At 42.2% G+C, this 18,577-nt stretch overlaps 1 protein-coding gene and 1 non-coding gene across 3 annotated transcripts in view; one reads left to right on the top strand and one right to left on the bottom strand.

Moving 5' to 3' along the window:
- The window catches only part of KHDRBS3 (KH RNA binding domain containing, signal transduction associated 3), a 183,113-nt gene that overhangs the window by 52,954 nt on the left and 111,582 nt on the right, over nucleotides 1–18,577 (bottom strand). For both annotated transcript variants that reach the window (XM_045453580.1, XM_045453581.1), the window contains exon 6: nucleotides 6,751–6,946. In XM_045453580.1, the coding sequence (XP_045309536.1) occupies nucleotides 6,751–6,946 (196 nt within the window). The remainder of the gene's footprint in view (nucleotides 1–6,750; nucleotides 6,947–18,577) is intronic.
- Nucleotides 9,521–9,623, top strand: LOC123587044. Its single transcript, XR_006707114.1, has one exon. It is a non-coding gene; the product is annotated as a U6 spliceosomal RNA (small nuclear RNA).

Genomic DNA, 18,577 nt, shown 5'->3' on the forward strand with positions numbered 1-18,577 from the left:
CCGTCACGGGAGGAGCTGGAGACCGAACAGCTACGCAGCCGTGAGAAGACCTGGCTCGCTGTCTGATTACAGGGAACGACGAAGAGGCGCGGACGACAGCCCGGAGCCTGGGCGTGTGGCAGCGCCTCCACCACGACCCGCCTCCGTGAGCCTCCGGGCTGGCCCAGACCACAGCTGTGACAGCATCGCCGTGGGCACGCACGCAGGGAGAGAGGACACAGGAAGCGGACACCGCGGGGCAGGGCGTGCAAGGGAGAGGCCTGGCTTGGAGATTTAGATCCAGTCGCTGTTAACATACAAATGTTGGGGGAGATCGCGGCAACGGACGACAGTGTTCAGAGACGGTAAAAGGCGCTGAGTGTTTACGGAACACGCACCTACTTGGATTGTGTGTTTGCTTGGCACGCGGAGCCTGAAGTAATTTATCAAAAACAGTTTCATTCTAGAAATTCATATGTAACTTGGGCTCTGCCAGGAGGCATCACACGTCCTTACGCAAAATTATACCAACATTTTGAATTGTTACAGTGCTCTCTTTGAATATATTCTGGGTTATACTAATTACCAGTTATTTAATTATTTGGACACAACTAATGAATCAATGTCATTTTGGGGAAGAGGTGCTTCTTGTTCTCAAAAACGAGCTGAGAAGTTACGGACAGTAATGATGTCTGATTTTATGAAGTTAGAAGTGGAGAAGGTCCCAATTTATACTCAAATGGTTGAAAACATATCCATTATCTGTTTTCTCCTTTTCTGGGAAAAAAAAAAAAAAAGCTAATCATGTTGAATTGTCTTGTTTTCTTAAAAGACCAGCACTCAGGGACAGAAGGATCTGGTCTCACCAATGGTGAGCTGGCCCGTTCTACACAAGTGGCTACTGGGTGTCACCTGCACTCCTGTCACAAAAATCTTCCCCGGCCCAACAAACCTACTTGCTGATGGATGTTCTTCTCAAGGACGCATACTCAGGGAATATTTGGTGATAGGGATTGTGAGGAAGAAGAGTCGGCTCAGATGATATTACAAATGATCAAGTATCTTCACAAACACACCGTGAGAAAAATCAAACTTCAACAGGCACATTTTGACAAGGAAAATACCTTCAAATTATCAGGCTTTCTCACTGGGGCTAATCAGGCATATTCTTTTTTTTTTTTTTTAATGTTTATTTATTTTTGACAGAGAGAGAGTGAGAGAGAGAGAGAGAGAGAGAGAGACAGAGCATGAGCAGGGGAGGGGCAGAGAGAGAGGGAGACACAGAATCCGAAGCAGGCTCCAGGTTCCAAGCAGTCAGCACAGAGCCCGACGCGGGGCGTGAACTCACAGACCGCGAGATCATGATCTGAGCCGAAGTCAGACGTTCAACGGACTCAGCCACCCAGGCGCCCCTTATCAGGCATATTCTTACAACCAGCATACTGCAACCACTAACTAAAAATTGTAACATACATCATTCACGGAGTTTTGAGCCTAACACAAAGTTGGAATCTTTCACTGCAGGGCACGTACTCTGAAGAATACGGCGGGTTTTCGGGACTGACACGCGTGTTTTCTCAAAACAGCAGCAGCTGTGGCAGGATCTGAACGAACAGGATTCTACCCCCTTTTTTGTTTAAATAAGCAACGTTTTTGTCTTTTATTCTGGGCACGACGGCCTCCGATACTAATGTTAAATGGCAGTTAAAATGAAAAGCAAATTGAATTGGTTAGATATAACCAAACAAATTGATGGAAATAAAGCACTTATCACTAAGAATGGATTGCAAGGAAGACTTTAGAACTTGCACTTCTGAGTTCCCAAGGAATGACAAGTCTTTTTTCAAGAGTTACAGATGCTCTGAAACTCTTAACAAAAAATACTACTTTTCTTTTTGCCAATAAATAGGATAATATTGCTGTTGATTATTTTTAAAAATCCTAAGCCCATCCTGTTCTTCCTAATTATTCTCAATTTCCATTCATCTACCTAAGACCAGGGGCTGATTACCCTGAAAGGGGTCACAGGGATCACCCATCACCCCCACACTCCTAAGGAGGGTAACATGCCACATTCCTCTCCAAAGATGAGAACAGCCTATAATCCCAGCTGGTAGAGTTTTTAATAAAACACTGACTGTTGGGGAGAGAAGACAGGCCTTGAATTTGGAATCCCGCCTCTGTGCCTCCTTTATCACCCACGTGACTTTGGGCAAGATATTTAACTTCCCCAACCCTAAATTCTCATTTGTACAATAGGATCCTAATATCTCACTGAGTGGCCACGAGAACATGACATGACATATAGGGAAGTGCCCTGTGGAGAGTGGTTTCTCGTTAAATATCCTATCCCATCACTCTGGAAAGTTCGTTCTTCTACTGAGAGGAGATCTTTAGCATGCGACTCAGGAGCTACACACAGAACCAGTCTTCTCTCATCGTTACCTGTAACTGCCCTTTGAACACCAGAAGACAAGGATAACTGAGGCAAGATGTTTTTTCAAATGCCAACTATCATACTTCTTCCCACCGGAAGGTTACAGTAATGACTTGGAAAAGATCAATGGTCACCCTCATTAGGAAAATTTACCAGGTCTCTAATCCAGTAAAGATTTACTTAGTGTGTACAATGTGCCAAAAATTATGCTAGTGTCTAGACATCAGTTAAGAGACACGGTGTTTTCCCTAGAAGTTTATAATCTTCTGAGAAACAGATGTATACTAACTAATGACTGCATTATAGAGCTGTCTGCTAATAATTAAGTTCTCTATAAATTGCTAAATGAGTAAAAACGAAAACCACACAGGAGGCATCTTGGGTGGGTTCTCCACACCACGGCAATTTTTAAAAACTCAGTCTTGAGAACATTCATTCATTTATTCATTCAGCAAACATTTATTAAAGACTCCTATGTGCCAGATACACATCAGGTGCTGGGAATATAAAGGTGAATGCAAGTGAGGGATCCATACTCTCGGAGGTTAGAAGCTAATTTATGATCATTCTAGTTCAATGGGATAATTGTCTTAAAGATTAACTTCAACTTTCTCACTTGCCACATGAATGAATTAACTATTTGAGGCGGTTACAGGATCCTACGCTTTCTAAGTTGGGTATCTTTCGGTGCACCCACTTAATCTAAAATCCTACAAGCAAACAAATTTCCTCGTTTAAAATTATGATTTCTTTCCCCTTCTCATGCTCCAAAGCTAAGCATGTTGTGATTAATCTTCAGGATTTCAAACGGGACCAACGGCCAATGTCTGGGAATATGCCAGATGCTACAAGGCTGTATTTAGAGGGAGTGGAAGTAAGAAATTAAATTCAAGTCAGGTGAGGAAACGAAGAGGGGTCAAAAGCACACGCCGTGAGGCAAGGAGGCTATCTCCTCCTCACACCAGACCCCAACACTGTTGGCTGTGCACAGCGTCCAGCTACTGAAGCTTTCACTGTAACACCGTGGAGGGCTTGTAAAATGCTAGGGGAGACATGGAAAATCCTTGTTCTTGGCTATGAACTTCAATAAGTATTCCCAAGAGCAACAGATACAAATTAAGAGAGAAAGGTACAGTACATAATCTAAACTCTTCATGGAAGTAATTCAATTCGAGGAAGCAAATGCACTCAGGATAGTACAGCTGACCCCTGAGCAATGTGAGGTAAGCAGCGTTGACCCCATGCAGTTGAAAATATGTGTGTGTAACATCTGACCACCCAAAACCTAACTAATGGGGGCACCTGGGTGGCTTGGTCGGTTAAGCGTTCAACTTTGGCTCAGGTCATGATCTCGTAATTCGTGGGTTCGAGCCCCGTGTCGGGTCCTGTGCTGACAGCTCAGAGCCTGGAGCCTGCTTCAGATTCTGTGTCTCCCTCTCTCTCTTTCCCTCCCCTGCTTACACACTCTCTCTCTCTCTCTCAAAAATAAACATTACAAAAAATTCAAAACTCTTACTCATAAATAGCCTACTGCTGACCAGAAGTCTTACCAATAACAGAAAGGGTTGATTAGCACATACTTTGTATGTTGTGTGTATTATATACTGTATTCTTATGATAAAGTAACCCAGAGAAAAGAAGGTATCGTTAAGAAAATCATAAGGAAGAGAAAATACACTTATAGTAATGTACTGTAATTATCAGGAAAATCCACACATGGCTGGACCCATGCAGTCCAAACCTGTGTTGGTCAAGCATCAGCTGTATTTCTTTTGTGCATGTGTCCTACTCTACCACCTACAGCAAACTCTCAAAGCAGTCACGTGTGCAAGAGTTACTGCATGAACTTGATGAAACCACCAGGGCCACACTCCAGGTAAATTCAAGCCAAGACAGCAAACGTGGTCATCAGTTATTTGAAGGCAACACTGTCGTGTGGCAGAAAGGCAACCATGTTGGAACCGCGGCCGTGGCGACAGTTAGTGCCTGGACGAGGGCCAGGCGAGGGGGGGCATCCGAACGAAGGCCACCTTTCTCCTACAAGCTCTCCAGCCCTGTCTGCTCCTGAAAGCACACAAGTGTCCTTCTGCACGGCCCCTGTCCCATCATCCACTGCAGTGAATGGAAAGGGGGGCGAATTAACGCAAGACGGTACTTTTCAGAACAATCGTTACAATGCCTTTCCCATTTGTTCATTTATCAATAAAAATCAGAGCTACAAATAGAAAAAGAAACAAGTGCCTTAAATTTCTCCCTCCCTTTCCTCCCCTGGACTTGAGCCTTTCAAGAAATATTTATCTGTATTCATCTAATTTCATCCTAGAAATCATTTTTTTAAAAAATTATTTATTTTGAGTGAGAGAGAGAGCTTGTGTGAACACAAGCAGGGAAGGGGCAGAGAGCAAGGGGGAGAGAGACTCTCCAACAGGCTCCCCGCTGCCAGCACAGAGCCTGATGCGGGACTTGGTCTCACGAACTGGGAGATCGTGACCTGAACCCAAATCGAGAGTCAGATACTTAACAGACTGAGCCACCCAGTCACTCCTAATTTCATTCCAGACTGACTGGGGTGTACACACCGAGAGAGAGGACATGCGTCTCATTCACACAGCAGGAATTCAATAGATCTTCTCGAGCGGAAAGGTGAAGTAATGCGTGGGAAGAAGGCAACAGCTCTTTCTGAAATGTGATTATGAAGCCACACAAGGACCTTGCCTGACTCATACCACATGGATGGTGCAGTGGGCCCAGGATCCGGGTTTTCCACACCCTCTGCCTGACAATTACGGCAGCACCATCCAGCCAGAACCACATTAATCCAAACCTGAGAGAACTCAACATAAGCTGAGCTGGAAAACCAAAGACACAGGCCCTACTAAGAGAAACTCAATAGCACTTTCTTCCCTTTGTAGTCTCTGCTATCTGCAAGGCACTCTGCATTTGTGGGAGAGCTTGAGGCATGATGATTACTGTCATTTGGTGGGAATACTGGGAAACAGGAACATGTCAAACTGTAAGAAAAACAAGGAGAAGAAGTGGAGGCCACGTCCTTCTCCAACTGAACAGCAGAATGGCGAAAGTACCGTGGGATTTATTTGTTAAGTATAATTCGCTGAGTTCCCAGGAGCCACTCTCTGCCAGGTATAGAGAGACAGAAGCTAACAGTCCCTGCCCCTCCAGAAGTCGCTGTGTAGGTGGGAAAGAGACACGTGACTGAGACACATGACCTCAGCAGTAACACTCAATACATCAGCTCCCACCTCCTCTGAATTCCCCTCATGAGAGCTGAGCTAGGTCTAGCAAGACAGACAGGAAGTACGAGATGAGATTCTAGGCAGAGAAAGCAGCATGAGGAAAGATCTGGAAGCCTGAGGGGACACAGCATATTCAGGGAATTACAAAAAGTTCAGTTGGCCCAGGGCGAAGACTGCTCTTTCCAGTGGCTGTGGACCAAGCTGCAGATGTTGTCTGTGGCCCAGAGAGTTAATGCAGACTTTCAGACACCGTGCAAAGGGGTGCCGAGCACCCAGCAAGAAATTTCCCTGACTTAAAACACGAGAGCCCATCGGCTCTTGCTTTTAGCCTCATCACCGCTTCTCTTTCCTTGACAACAGCTCATGCATTTTTTCTTTAATACTTTCAGCCAGTAATAAGAAACATCTATCCACTACTTATTTTCCTTATTTATGTGAAACTCAGAGGTCAGAGGAAGAATCCCAGGCGGGCTGTATTCTTATTAAAAAACTCCTCTGCCCTTCCCCTTCACCCAGTTTTCACGGATATATTTTCTTTCTCTTATGTTAAGTCTATGAACCATATCAAAGAATTATTGAATGGTAAGTGGAAAAACTAATTTGCATTAATATAAAAAAATTGGGAACTTTTGTTTTCTTTGCTGAAAAACATTTCAACTATGAATCCATATTCAGCAGCGGCCCTTCAGAGGAAACACTTGAGGGTGAAAACAACTTGGTATGTGGAAGTGATTATTTTTTAAATGATTGGGTTGCTCAGAGGCAATCTGGAGTGGACTATGAACAAATGTTACTTTAAAGTCCTGTAAGAGCTCGATAGCGTGTCTCCTTGATCCTGGTCTTGAACCTTCCCACTGGCCCCAATTCATCTTCCCTATCTTACCTGTAAGCTACCTGATCTAAGAGATTATTTCTTTTTCATTTCTTATACTTCAAGTATCACATCTTATTTAGCACTCGATAAATGTTTGCTGAACTGAGGTGGAATGTTCAAGAACCACAACAAGGTAAGGGGGGCCACTGGTTACAACATGCAATGCTATGTGAGGATTGCGTCAATCACATGACACCTTTACTTACATAATCTCCGTAGGTCTCTTGTGTTGGGGGTGGCGGCGGAGGTCTGTACCCAGTTGGGGGCACTCCTCTTGCTCTGGGAGTGAGAAGCCCTCTTCCCCGACTCACTGGCCCTCGGGTGGAAAGGACTCCTCTGGAAGCCGGCGTCCCTCGTGGTACACCAACTCCAACTGGCCGGGCTGTGACTCCTCCCCTTCCCCTGTAAGCAAGAGGGTCAAGTTAGCAATCTTCATCATAGTCTCTACCATTCCATGGTTCACATGCATTTATACCTCAGAAAAATCAATGTCCCATATTTCTGTAAAAAGAAACAAGGAAACCACACACAAAGTAAAAACTAAAGCAAATGAGAAACAGCTATCTACCAAAAGGAAGCCAAGTCACTTAGGCATCTTATCCAGCAGCGATAAATATAATAACATCAAAGCATCCCCAAGACTCAATTTCTGGCTAAAATACCGAGTAGGAAGCTATGGACATCTGGGAAGGCTGCATCTACTCGGGACCCAGGCCGGGGTCACATCCAACCTCCATGCCAACACTATGAGCTGGGCTGCATTCTGCTTATCTATCAACAAGGAAACTGAGGCTGGAGAGATCTTCAAACTGAGAATACATAACTAGCAAAGCTAGGGACCAAAATATATATCAGAGTGCCATGAAAGAGAAAATTAAATGTACCTTCCCAAATAAGGTATCTACCACAGAGTAATTTAAAATACCATTCTTTTTTTGTTAAACACCCTTCTCAAGCTGAATAAACAGATACTTTCTGAAGTAGAATTCAACATGTGTATTTATGTATTTCTAACATAAAATATGAGATTTCAAGTCAGAGAGCAAGGAAGGAGGCTGTACCAAGAATAGCCCAAAAAAGCAAAAACCTGAGAAAATGTGCAAGGTCTATGAAGAAATGACAGAAAAATGAGGCTAAGACAGAGAATAAAAGATTTGGCCTCATCCATCTCCCGCGGACAACATCCCCCAAATAAAGAGAACTGTCATAGATAACATGGCTGCCTGCGCATCTCCTATCTCCTTCTTTAGTTTCATTGGGATAGCAAATACACTGCTAAAGACTTAACAGAGAAAATTAACAAAACCAAAACCTGGTTCTTTGAAAGGTTCAATAAAATTGATAAACCTCTAGATGTGCTAAACAAGAAAAATAAACAGTATCAGAAATGAAAGAGGGTCATCACTACTGACCCCAAGGACATTAAAGGATACGAAAGGAAGATTAGAAACAATTTTAGGCTCAAGAAATGTGTTAACTTAGATGAAATGCACCAGTTACTTGAAATATACAAATAACTAAATCCCACAAGTAGATAATTAAATAATCTGAAATATCTATTAAAGAACTTTAATAAAAGAGTAATAATCTTAAAAAAAAAAAAAAAAAAGCACCAGACTCCAATGGAATTCACTGAATGAATTCTTTCATATATTAAAGAAAGAAAGAATATCAGTTCTCTACAATCTCTTCCAGAAAATAAAAATCAGAGGGAATACTTCCTTAACTCCTTCTATGAAGCTGGTCATTGCAAGTGCCTCCTGAAAATTACTCCTGCATTACTACTCAGACACTGGGCCAATGGGGAGGACAGAAGTAACTGGTCTCTGCTTAGTCCTGAACCCTGGTGGGGACCTAGCAGAGGAGGCACCTCTCAAGATCTTTTTTCTAAGTCCCCTTCTGGGAGCCACAACTGGCCAAAGGGTTGGGTGGGGGGAACATGGGGGTCTAGAGAGGATGCCACAGAACTGGCCTAGCTGATATCTGACCTCCCCAAGAAGAGATATGTCATCCAAGGGGGAACAAGGATAAGGCTCTCTGATAACCAAAGCCATTAAAGACTTTAAGAAATGGGGGGGAGAAAAACAACAACAACCCATAAATCATGATCTTTTTAAGAACAAAGGTGTACAATTCCTCAAAAATAGTAGCAAATTAAATCCAACAATATATCAAAAAATTATATACCATGACCAAGTGGGATTTATTCCAGGTATGTAAGGCGAGTTCAACACTAGGAAACCAATGTGATCGACCACATCAACAAGGCTTAAAAAAAAAAAAAAAAATCATATAATCATAAAGAGCAGAAAAAGCATCTAACAAAATGCAATACCAATTCATGAAAAAAATCAGCAAAGTAGGAAGAAGAAAATTTCCTCAAGTTGAAAAAAAATCTACAAAAACCTACAGCTACTATCATACTGAATGGTGACAAACTGAATACTTTCCCCTTAGGACTGGGAACAAGGCAAGGGTGGCCACCCTTACTACTCCTATTCAACATGTACTGGAAGTCCTAATTCAATAAAAAGGAATAAAACTTGTAAGATTGTGGAAGAAGAAATAAAATTTTATTTACAGGTGACATAATTTCTATGTGAAAATCCCCAAAGAATCAACCATAACAAATTAAAACAAAGCAGCCAAAAACTCCTAGAGTTTATTTTTTTTATGTTTATTTATTGATTTTTGGGAAAGAGTGAGTGCATGCACACACATGTGAGCAGGGGAGAGGCAGAGAGCGAGAAAGAGACAGAGAATGAATGAATGAATGAATGAATGAATGCATGAATGAATCCAGGGCTTGATTCCATGACTGCAAGATCATGACCTGGGCTGAAATCAAGAGTCAGATGCTTAAATGACTGAGCCACTCAGGTGCCCTTCCTAGAGTTATTAATAAGCATAAAAACAAGGTCTTGGAATACAAAGCTAGTAAGTCAACAATATATACTCATATATATTTTACAGTACTCATTTTTGCAAGGTATATCCTAAAATTGGAACAATACAGAGAAGATTAGCCCAGTCCCTGCTCGAGAATGACATACCAATTTGTGAAGTGTTTCAGATTTTCCTATGCATGTGTGTGGGCAAGGGGCCTATGGGAAATAGCTATACCTTCCTATCAATTTTGCTGTGGACCCGAAATTGCTCTAAAACAGTAAAGTCTTTTAAAAAATACATAATAACATTTATTAAAGCAACAAAAGAAATGGTTTAGTACATATCTAACAAAATATGTACAAGTGTTCTATGTAGAAAACCATAAAACTGTGATGAAATAAATCAAAGGAGAATAATCCCATGCGTAATCGTTGTTAGAGTCAATTCTTGCTAATTCTTCCCAGCTCGACCTATAGACTCAGTGTAATCCCAATCAAAATCCCAGAGAGCCACGCTGTAGACTGACAAACGTATTCTAGAGAATACGTAGAAAGGCAAGACCCAGAACAGACAACCAAATACCGAAGAAGAACATGCTGGAGGACTCACAGTATCTGATTTTAAGACTTATTATAAAGCTACGGTAATCAAGATAGTTAAGTATTGATGGAAAAACAGACACACAGAACAACGGAACCAAAGACAGCCCTGACACTGATCCAGAGAAATGCAGTCAAGTGACTACTGACCAAGGAGCAGAGACAATTCAATGGAGAAACAAGTCTTTTCACCAAATGGTGCTAAAACAAATGGATATCCATAGGCCTCAAAAAAAAAAAAAAAAAAAAAAAAAAAAGAAAAAAGAAGAGAAAAGAACCCAGACACATCCTTCACAAAAATTACGTCAAGATGGATTTTGCTTATTTTTTAAAATATAATGTATTGTCAAGTTAGCTGACATACAGTGTGTCAAGCATGCTCTTGGTAGATTCCCGTGATTCATCGCTTACATATGACACCCAGTGCTCATCTCAACAAGTGCCCTCCTCAATGCCCATCACCCACTTTCCACTCCCCCTTTCCTCCCCCCACCCCCCCCCATCAACCCTCAGTCTGTTCTCTGTATTTAAGAGTCTCTTATGGTTTGCCTTCCTCTCTGTTCAAAATGGATTTTACACCTAAATGTAAAATATAAAACTTGTAGAAGAAAATTCAGAAGAAATCAATGTGGGTTTGGTTTGATGAGTTTTTGTATACCATATGAAAAGCATAATCTATGATATAATCTATGGTAAATTGGACTTTCCTAAAATTAAAAACTTCTGTTCTGAGAAAGACACTGTTAAGAGATGAAGAGACAAATCACAGAAAGGGAGAAAATATTTGCAAAACATATATCTGATAAAACAACAACAACAACAACAACAAACCTGTATCCAAAATATATAAAGAACTTTTAAAGCTCAGTAAGAAAACCCAATTTAAAAATGGGTAAAAGAACAGACAGCCCACTGAAGAAGTTATACAGATGGCAAATAGCCAAATGTTCTATATCATTTGTCATTAGGGAACTGAAAATTAAAACATATCTATTTGAATAATAAAATCAAAAAACTGAATACACCAACTGATGGTGAGGATGTGAAGGAAAGGTGCTCTCATGCATTGCTCATGGGCACACAGACGAGGAAGACAGTTTGGCCCTTTCTTACAAAGCTAAATGAGATCTTACCACACAATCTGGCAACTGTATTCCTAGGTACTTACCCACCTGATTTGAAAATTTACTTCCACACAAAAACCTGCACAGGAATGTTTATTGCAGCTTTATGCCCTTTAAGAGGACAATCTACATTCATCAGTTAATGGACATTTGAGCTCTTTTCATAATTTGGCTATTGTTGATAGTGCTGCTATAAACATTGGGGTACATGTGCCATTATGAATCAGCACTCCTTGTATCCTTTGGGTAAATTCCTAGCAGTGCTATTGCTGGGTCGTAGGGTAAAAATTATAAACAGAGAGGGAGGCAAACCATAAGGGACTTGTAAATACACAGAACCAACTGGGGGTTGATGCAGGTGGGGAGGGCAGGGAAAATGGGTGATGGACATTGAGGGCACTTGGGATGAGCACTGGGTGTCGCATGTAAGTGATGAATCACGGGACTCCAAAAGCCAAGAGCACACCGTATACACACTGTATGTTAGCTAACTTGACAATAAATTATATACTAAAAAAAAGTTTGATATTTTATAATTTATTTTGATGGAAAAAGTACTAAAAAGAAAAATAAGAATCTTCTGGAGGAAAGCTCCTCTCTAGGAATTTTGCTTAACTTGTATGAACTCAAGTGAATCAATTAAAGCTTTTCCCTGACCGCCCCCCTCCAAAAAAAAGGGGTGAATGGATAAGCAAGCTAGGGTGCATGCGTACAATGGGAGTATTATTTGCAATAAAGAGAAATGAGCTCACAAACCAGGAAACAATATAGATGAATCTAAAATGTTTCTACATGAAAGAATCCAATCTCAAAAGGCTACATATCGTATGATTCCAATTATATGACATACTGGGAAAGAAAAAAACTACACTGATGAGTTAAAACAAATAATCAGTGGCAGACACAGGTTCAGGGGAAGAGGGAAGGTTGAACAGGTAAAGCAGTAGGAACACTTTACGGGGATGAAACTATTTTGTAGGATGCTGAAATGGTGGATAGGTGACAAAGAATTTGTCAAAACCCACAAAACTTTGTATCACAAAGAGTGAACTTTAATGTATGCAAACTATATATATATATATATATATATATGTATATATATACGTATATATATACGTATATATATATACGTATATATATATGTATTATTTAGGAAATTGAGGGTTTAGGATGGAATGCTAAATGTGACAAAACATGTGAAATATATTAAAAACATATTAAACACCCTCATGGGGGTGTCTGGTTGCTCAGTTGAGCATCAGATTCTTGATTTTGGCTCAGGTCATGATCTCACGGTTTATGAAATCAAGCCCTGTGTCAGGCTACTCATGGAGCCTGCTTGGAATTCTCTCTCTCTCTCTCTCTCTCTCTCTCTCTCTCTCTCTGCTTCTTCCCTGTTCACTTGCTCTCTCTCTCTAAACTTAAAAAAAAAAAACAAAAAAAAACCACCGTTCTGAAGTTGAGAGGAAAAATGAATTTAGAAACAAGTGAAGTTTCTAAGTTAAAGGCAAAAAAAGCTGTATGTAAGCACTGCTCTAGGTGACAGAGTTATTTCCCACGAGAAGGGGTGCAGGTGCACGTACGATTCTGAGACACTATGCATGTGCACTGGATGGACGATGATGGAAGCCACGCCGTGTTGGAGTGAAGGTTATAGATAAGCAAGGGACAGAGGCTAGAGTGGGCAATAAAGGCAATGGATTAGAAGTGGACACGTTAGTATGAACTCTTGATTCATTTACTATAGATACAGTGAATCACAGAAATATGCACAGATGTGTATATACACGTGGCCTCGTAGTATACACGTCTCCTCGCTCTAACAGCTAAGAGGGCTTGGACACAAGGACATCCCAGCAGCAGCCAGCAGAACCAGCACCCAGCTCTGGTCTCTGATACCGATCTCCAACAAAAGGAACCACGGCTCCTTGGAGAAATGGCCGATCCCGGTATGCAAGACGCTGCGGCAGCAACTTGCAGAGCAGAAAGTAAGGGTACTCGGAGCACCTGGGTGGGTCCCTCAGGTAAACGTCTGATTCTTGATTGTGGCTCAGGTGATGATCTCACAGTTCCTGAGTTCAAGCCCCGCACTGGGCTCTGCGCTGACTGACAGTGTGAAGCCTGCCTGGGACTGTCTCCCTCCCTCCCTCTCTCTGCCCCCCGCCCCCGCTTGTGATGCGCACTTTCTCTCTCTCCCTCTCTCAAAATAAATAAATTTTAAGAAACTGTTAAAAACTAGTAAGCAAGTACTCGAAAATAAGTAAATAAACAAATGCATAAATAACCAACAAAAAGAATAATGCGTGTATGTGAAAGGAGCAGGGAGGAGCCAACTGAAAGAGCTCTCCATGGCCAAAGTTGAAACAATCCAAGAAAAAAAAAAAAAAAAAAAAAAAAAAAGCAGTACTGGATTTTAACCGGATGTATAAAATGTAGAAATACGTAAAGTCTACACTGACATAAACAAATGACTGAAATAATAATGGGAGAGAAGAGAAACATCTTCCGATAATTTATGTAGATATCCCACCCTTCAAAGGGGAGCGGGGGAGGAGTAACTGTAAATGGGAAACCCTTCAAGTATGACCTCAGCCAGGTTACCAAGGCAACGTCAACAGTACTATGTCATGTGGACAGTATGAACCCTCAACATGTGATGAAAATGACACTTCACCTTTGTGGTTTTTGTTCCCTGAAACCGTAAGGCCAAGCTGATCTGGAGAAAAAATATTAAACCAATCCCGAACGAGGGACATCTTACAAAAAACCTGGCCAGTACTTCTCAAAACTTTAAGGTCATCGAAAAGATGCAAAATCTAAAAGACTTTTTCACTCTTAGGTAACTTGTATTATTCCTTTTATACATATTATAAATTAGGTCTTTTTGTTCGTCCTAGGCCATAAAAATTGGTACACCAAAAGTGGTGGTCAAGAGAAAGGGCACTGAAGTCAGATCTGAATTCAATTTCTGAATGCACCTACTGGCTCAACTTCTGTCTTCCAGCTAATATTCAAACTAATCAACAGTCTAGACTTTCCAAGCCAGTTTCCTCCACTGCCAAGTGAGTTATACAACCCATTTCTTAGTGGTACAGTGCAGGAAAATGACACAAGACACAAAGTACCTAACACATCCCCTACTCAATCAAGATCAACAATATATATAAATTTCAATCACTCTGAACAGCAATGATGATGACACTATAATTTCTATAGTCTTACTCATCTTTTTATATGCAGTGTATATCTAGAAAACGCTTCAATGTGATTAGAGAAAAGAATAATTTCTACGTATAGCACATAATTCCTGTGTGATATTTCATTTAATCTGAGTATATTCAAACTAATTAAGCCTCCTGCTTCCTTAGCTAATACCCCATCCCTGACATCCAAGTTAGCATATGGACCACAAAATATTCAGCATGTTTTCTGAATCTATGAATTTATGTTTTCCATCAAACTGAAAGGCACAAATTTATATATTCAAGAAGCTCACAATTCTTTCCCAGCATCATCAACATTGTTTGTTTATGTGCCCTCAGAGTATATGGAATCATACTAAAATATCTGTAGCAGAATTTCAGACAAGTCATTTGATGTATGTAGCTCTTGACACTTATCTATGGAAGATCCTTTGAAGATTCCTTTTTTTAAATATTTATTTATTTATTTATCTACTTAAGTAATCTCTATACTCAACGTGGGGCTTGAACTCATGACCCCAAGATCAAGAGTGGCATATGCACTCCACTGATTGAGCCAGCCAGGTGCCCCTGAAGATTAGTTTTTAAGTATGACATTCCATGAGAATTGTGTGGTTTTAAGCCCTCACCTCCCCACCCCCCCACCCCCCCAGCGAGAGGAAGGCATGAGGGAAAGAAGCATACAAACCTAAGAGTCTGACCACGCTGCGGAGGATGCACAAATGCTACAAATGAAGCTCCGGGGACAGATTAACAGCAGGACTGCTGACATGGGGACAAGGATGAGATCCTGATAATCAGTGGGGGCTTATTAATTTCCTACTAGAAAACTTGGTTCAAATTGATAAAATCAGGTTGCTACACTGATCAGAACGAGGCTGACAAGCAGAAGATCACACATCTGAACAGAAAGTTTCATGAGCAGAGGAACAGGTGTGATTGCCAACAGTTCTTTCTGTTTGCCTTCTTCAGCAGCGTGGCCCTGGTTTCTGGCTTGAAACTCGGATATGGAAATAGTCTAGAAAGGTTTGTCAACAGGTACCTTTGCGGGAAGAGTGCTTTGAAGGACTGAATACAAAGGTATGGATGAATCAGGAACTAATTATTTATAGATTCATAATCTATAGATGAGCCTATAGATTGTTGATAGGTTTTAGGATGTGATGAAAAAGCATAGGCTTTGAGTTCCAACATACCTATACTCTCAAATCTACTGTCAGTTAGTTGCTGAGCCCAGCTTTCTACCCATAAAGCGGCGTCAACGGCATCTAGCTCTTGCAGATGGTCGTGAGGTTTACCCACGCGGTATATAAAGTGCCTAGCTTAACACAGGCACGTAGTAAGCGGTAATTATTACGCAGACTTCCACTTGGATTCTGAATTGGGAGTCCCGACACCTTCCTTCGGCTGCGTGCCAGAGGACGAGAACGGACGAAGGTACAGCGCATCACCCAGTGAGCACCGGTGAGCACCTTTATGTACCCTCCATGCGTTTAGCAGAGATGATGCAGACTGGGAGAGAAAGAGCATCACCATATACTATCGTCCTGTTTGGCTTCTGTCTAGGAATCTTATGGGGAGCAAAAAGTAGAGGGTGAAATGGTGAATTTGGTGGCGGGAGCCCCGGATGATGAGGCTGGCCCCGGCTGACCACAGGCTGGGTGCCCGAGGGAGCCAACGGCAGCATCCTACTTTGGTACCACGGGTATCACAGTGGGAAGCAGACCTGCCCAGAGAGCTGTCATCTGAGGCCAACGCCCTGATGCACCAGCGACCGCAGGGATAATTTATTTCTCCGAGAGACTCCTTAACAAACACATTGACAACTTTTCTTCATCCCTGGGGTTTTCTGAGAGTGAAGCTTAATCATTCCGAGACTTTCCTTTCTTGCCGGGGGTTGACAAGTGAGTGAGAGGCTAGATAAAAGGAAACAGGGAGCAGAGCCTGCAGTTAGGATCCCTCAGAACGTGCAAGAGAAATCGTCAGAGCCAATGAAGACTGATGCTTCCAGAAGCCTCTGGCAGCCCTTATTCTTTGCACCTTTAGTGATGATGTGAAATGTGTTTCTAGGGCAGTTCACACACGTCTTGAGCATCCTCGTCACCCAGGACTTGTGTCAGGGCAGAGTCGGAGTCGGTAGTTCTAGGCTGGGGACTATTATCCTGCATTTCCGAGAAGCTCTCAAATGCTGTTGCTCCTGGTTTGCACCCAGAAGTGACAGACCTGTTACTAAACCCAACGGTTACCACTTTATTCTGCGATCCATCCAATCTCCAATCTGTTTTACTGTCCTACATTGTACAGAGTATAAAATAAATCTAAGGCAATTTGTTTCTTCTCCAAGAAGTTACCAACTGGTTATTATTGACAATATAAGACAGTGTGTGAGAAGCAAAATCTCTCATAAAGTGCAAGAAATGTGTCCATCTTCCCTTCCATCCCTGAAGACAGAGAGCTCACTCTTTACTCTGAAGCCTGTCACTGTCTTCCAGCTCTGTTGGCATGTTTTTACTTTTCGTCCTTATTTAAAAATAAAAATAGTGAAAGTCTCTATCATTTCTAACTAACAGCCCTATTTCTTTCAGCCTCTGGCACTATCCAGGGCAAGTCTTCTTCCTGTCTGATGACAATGAATTGATAATGAAGGAGCTTCAGGGAGATGTGTACTTTGCCCAAGGTCCTCCAGAAGAATTCAACTTGTAGTGTGGGATCACTGTGAGTAATCAGAAAAGAACTTATGGCACGGTTCGGGCTTGAACGGGACATGAAAAAAATCAAGCAGGGTTTGGATTAGCGTGTGCTCGGTGTTCTAGCTCCATTTTACAGCCGAGGAAACGAGGGCTTAGCCCGGGAGAAACGCCCTGGCTTGAAAGAGCCACCAAGCCACACTCTAACTCCAAGCCAACTGTCCCCATCTTTTCTGCTTTCCAGTCTTGGTCCCTCTGCCTGGAATGACTTCCTCTGACACTCTCCTGTCTTATTTCTTTACCTCCACCCTAAGTTGTTCACACCCACATTCCCCATTTAAAATTCCTTGTACCCTCATTTCTATTTCCATCGCACTTGCTTTCACACCCCCTACCCCTATTGATGCCACTCTGTCTTAATTACCTATTTCTCTGACTTACACTTGTTAACTTTCTGGACGTCAAAATGATGACTTAGCCACCCCTGTGACGTCAACCCCTGTCACAGAAAGTGCTCCAAGAAAACCTGTGACATTGAACGACCTGACAGCAGGAAGGGACTGACTGATTTTCAAAGAGGAAGGTAGATGTTCAAACCTCTGGAACCCCGGGCGTGTGGGAGTATGTTCCACGGCTCAGGAACATACTCGCCAGATGCCGTCCGCCCGAAATGGCCTCTGCTTCTCAGGACATCTTGTCCAACGTTATGGTCAGAAAAACTCTGCTGGCAAACTGGGGGTCAGAACCCTTCCTCCAGCAGGCCCCGCAGCCTACAGAAAGGTCCAGAACGTTTATCGGGCCTTAGGCTGCACCTGACATGTACGTGGTCGGCCATGCCATAACCAGGAGAACCGCGCGTGGCTGCTCTTCTCTGCCTGTCCCTGGCTGGCTGCAGAGTTACAAGCTCTTGTGGGGAAGTTCTCACACTACTTGCAACATTATTTGCCTTGCTTGTTGTCTTCCCAAAGCCTATTAAAAGGATCTGAAAAGAAACCACCCATTTTCTCCTTTTGTTTCCCCTGAATCAGCTCCATTATGGCCAAGCACTAATACACCATCAGGGACCCCTGGAAGAAAAAGCCAGTGAGTGGATGCTGACAACGGAGGGAGCAGCTCAGCGGGAGAAAGGTGGTGGAGCTTTTGGCAACGAAAGCAGAGAGACTCATTTCCCAGCAAAGTCCCCTAGGATCCTCTGCCCGGGAAGTGGGGTACATGTGTCATGAACCAATGCCCGGGTTTTTATTACACCAGAAGGAAGGAAGGGAAGGTGACTTCTGTTCTGACAGTTTGGTGGTAGAATGTCCTGAGAAGGCAAGGGCCTTCTACTGAAATTTAATCCCAAGAAAGTTTTGTTTTGTTTTTTTTTTTAAATTGAAAATATCTATAATTTGGACCAGTAGGAAAATAAATATGCTGTCAATTTCCTATACTCACCCTTTCCTTAATCAAAAAAAAAAAAAAAAAAAAGACTTCTTGGGGCACCTGGGTGGCTTAGTTGGTTGAGCGTCCAACTTCAACTCAAATCATGATC

Source organism: Leopardus geoffroyi, chromosome C3 (assembly GCF_018350155.1).
Source record: "Leopardus geoffroyi isolate Oge1 chromosome C3, O.geoffroyi_Oge1_pat1.0, whole genome shotgun sequence".
Taxonomy (NCBI): Eukaryota; Metazoa; Chordata; class Mammalia; order Carnivora; family Felidae; genus Leopardus; species Leopardus geoffroyi.